General features: G+C 45.4%; 1 protein-coding gene across 1 annotated transcript in view; it reads right to left on the bottom strand.

The window, feature by feature from the left end:
• RPL7L1 (ribosomal protein L7 like 1) overlaps positions 1 to 1,737 on the bottom strand; it is a 7,332-nt gene extending 5,595 nt beyond the window's left edge. Inside the window, exons 1-2 of the mRNA XM_012804843.2 lie at positions 1,678 to 1,737; positions 994 to 1,102 (exon numbers count right to left, since the gene is read on the bottom strand). Of these exons, the coding sequence (XP_012660297.2) occupies positions 994 to 1,102; positions 1,678 to 1,691 (123 nt within the window). The 5' untranslated portion in view covers positions 1,692 to 1,737. The remainder of the gene's footprint in view (positions 1 to 993; positions 1,103 to 1,677) is intronic.
• Between the last annotated feature and the right edge of the window lie 1,894 nt (positions 1,738 to 3,631).

Genomic DNA, 3,631 nt, shown 5'->3' with positions numbered 1-3,631 from the left:
CCAGGAGTTGGAGGTTGCTGTGAGCTGTGATGCCATGGCACTCTACCCAGGGGGACAGCTTGAGGCTCTGTCTCAAAAAAAAAAGAGTTTGAGGTTGCTGTGAGCTGCAATGCCACAGCTCTCTACAGAGAGTGACACAGTGAGACTCTGTCTCAAAAAAAAAAAAAAATTGGGGGCTGAGGATGAGAGGAGATACCGTAAAAATGACAAATACAATAAAAAATACAAATTTTTAAAATACATAACATTGGGCAGCACCTGTGGCTCAGTGAGTAGGGTGCTGGCCCCATATACTGATGGTGGCAGGTTCAAACCTGGCCCTGGCCAAACTGTAACAAAAAAATAGATGGGCATCCGGGTGGGCACCTGGTGTCCCAGCTATTAGGGAGACTGAAGCAAGAGAATCACCTAAGCCCAGGAGTTGGAGGTTGCTGTAAGCTGTGATACCTGGGCACTCCACCAAGGGTGATGAAGTGAAATTGTCTCTAAAAAGGCCCCCCAAAACCATAACGTTTAGATTGTATTAGATGTTGTAAGTAATCTAGAAATAATTTAAAGCATACAGGAGGAGTACAGATTACATACTGTGGCATTTAAAAGGATTTTTTTTTTCCCTCAAGCTGTCTCCCTGGGTAGAGTACCATGGCGTCATAGCTCAAAGCAATCTCCAACTCTTGGGCTCAAAAGATCCTCTTGCCTCAGTTTTTCTATTTTTAGTACAGACAGGGGCTGGGAGGGTGGGGTGTGTCTTGCTTTTTGCTCAGGCTAGTCTTGAAACCATGAGCTCAAGCTATCCACCCGCCCCCACAATGTTAGGATTACAGGCGTTAGCCACCTTGGCGGCCTATATAAAGGATGAGAATACCTGAGAGACCACTGTACCTGATATAAACCAATTAAAAAGGGACTCCCCCTTATCAAATCTAGTTACATGCTGGATAAAACTCACCAAATACAAACTCTAATTCCCTCCTTTTGGTTCCCCACCATTACCTCCTTCTTTGCCAAAAGTGCCTGCTTTGCCTGGGTGGCTTTGAGGGCTTGATAAGCTTTCCTCTTTTTCAGGAGATTTTCTGGGACCAAAGGGATCTTTTTTCTTTCCCTGATAAAGAAAATCGAGATCAGTGACAAAAATGTTTAGGAGACGAACATTCAGTGAATTTCCAAACTAATTCAATAACCTAAGTTTTAGGGAACATTGCTATCTTCAGTTTCCTGAGGACTGAGATTTCCCCGAAACCTGTGGCTTCTAACTCATCCTCAAAATGGAACCCTAATATTCGTTCCTCCCCAAAGCCTCAGAAAGTCAGGAACGTGATAGTTTTTCCTGCCACAGCCTTTCAGAGGCAATGGTAGCAACGATTGTCTAGTTAGTAAAACCTCGTGGGGTTGGGGTGAGTGCAGACCCATCTGCAGGTTGAATGCTAAAGTTATACTGTGTGAATCCAGCCTCTGCCACTCCAACCCGCTGCGTGAAGGCAATCTTCAAGATTATCCGAATTTGACTGTGGGCCCCTCTACTCCCCAAGCCCAACGGTTTCTCACTCCTGCCCGCTGTAATCTGGACCCTTTTCTCTTCCCGCAGCCCATAAATCCTTATTTACCGCTACCGTAAACACTGGATGGCACCGAATATTCAAAACCCCACTCCAGGAACGCAACTATCGCAAGACTTACTCTTGCTCCGCCATCTTGCCAGCGTTCCGCTACTGAGCATGCGCACCAGCACCACACGGGAAGAACGGACCATAGAGGCGGCCGTTCTAGCTTACGTTGGAGGACCCAGACATCCATAGCGTAGTTGGCAGCACTGAACCGCTTAGGGTCTTGCTAACTCTGATTTCTGCCAAAAGTAGCACAAAGCTTCCTTCGCACCCCTTCCAGACTTTTCAGAGCCTGTGTCACTTTCAAAACCCAGCCCTTTTCATTTAAGTTATAGCCTCAACACGCTAGCGACTAGGCCGTAAACATGGAACGTTCCCACAATTCACCTCTGCTTCCGCTGTAGTATTGGCGCCGCGCTACCGGCGCGCGCTCTGCGTTTTGGCTTGGCGGAGGAAGAGGAAGGTCTTGCTCTGGCTCTCGTGTAAGGGTTGGAGGTGTTTGCGGACGACTTAGATTGGTAAAGAAGAATGGTTCCGATTTGGTTTGCTTGACTCTCTCAGTGAGTCCTTTGAGCAAGTTATTTAACCCGTCCATTCCCCAGTAATATTGCAACTCCCTAACAGCTCCCTAACAATAAGAGGATTGTATGAGATGTCCTATGTAAAGCACTTAGGGCGGTGTCTGACAGCAGTCAACACTATTTGGTATGTTGGACTGGAAACGGGAAATCTTGCTATCTCAGAACTTTCCCTTGGTGGTCTTATCGACTGGAACATGCTGCTTGCTCTCCCAGTGTACATAAAATCCTGAAACACAACTCAAGTCTTGCTGTCTCTGGAAGCTTCCAGAGTAGCACTTATCGGGCATTAATATGAACTGGGAGTCACCCGAGGATTTCATGAAAATATAGTTTTTTATTCGGGAGGAGGGAGATATCTTTGATATTATGCATTTATAACAGTCTTCAGAGTGACACTGGTCCTGCCGTAAGTTGCACTTTGACTCTTTCCTTTCTTTGAATTCATTATATTTTAAATACTTCTCCCCTCCACTATGTTAGAAGGACAGAGACCATGCCTGCCTTGCTCATCACAGGGTGGCTCATGCTTGTAATCCTAGCGCTCTGGGAGGCTGATGTGGGTGGATTGGTTGAGCTCAGGAGTTGGAGACCAGCCTAAGAAAGAGTTAGTGAGATTCCGTCTCTACTAAAAATAGAAAAGTTAGCTGGGCATCATGGTGGGTGTATGTAGTCCCAGCTAGTGGGGAGGCTAAGGCAGGAGGAGCCCAAGAATTTGAGGTTGCTGTGAGCTAGGCTAATGCCGTGGCACTCTTCCAGAGTGACAGAGTGAGACTGTGTTTAAAAAAATTAAACAAAAATCAAAAGTCAGTATTTTGTGATTTCCTTTGTCAGTGGATAAAAGGTAGGTTCTGTGGTACCACTATTGAGAGGAGGACTTTCAGGATTAACAATACTAGTGAATGAAATTGGAGGCTAGGATTCAGGAAATGGTTTTCCACTGCCAGCAGATGGTGCTAGGAGAGTACTTATTCTCAGCTCCAAAGCCATTGCTCTACCAGACTAATGCAGAGAAAAAGAGATGGTCCTCTTCAACCACTCAGTTGTTCACTGAGTATGTGTTTACTGGGCATTGAACATATGCCCTAGCACTGGAAAAGATACCAGATATTTTTTTCTTCAAAGTGAGGTTAATGAATGAGAATGAGGCATGGCCATTTCAGCCTCAAGAATCTCTTTTTAGTCTGTCCTTGTAGGGCTCTGTTTTCTCTCTTGGCCCCTTGCATTATCCATGATTAGGGAATGGTTAAATAAGTTACAGAAGTCTGTGCAATTATATGGAGTGAGGTAAGTCTTCAAGTCCTGAAATCTCAGTGGTGAATGTGTGTTCATTTTTTGGCCTGCTCACATCCATTCCCATTTTCCTAACAGTATCCCATTCCTCTTGTGAACTGGTCTCTTCCCCATCATGTACAGTTTGCAGCGGCTAAGGGGGCAATTAAATCCAAA

The sequence above is a fragment of the Otolemur garnettii genome, unplaced genomic scaffold (genome assembly GCF_000181295.1).
Source record: "Otolemur garnettii isolate 467f Iridium unplaced genomic scaffold, OtoGar3 scaffold00031, whole genome shotgun sequence".
Classification (NCBI taxonomy): domain Eukaryota; kingdom Metazoa; phylum Chordata; class Mammalia; order Primates; family Galagidae; genus Otolemur; species Otolemur garnettii.
This window is presented reverse-complemented; position numbering and strand designations above follow the sequence as displayed.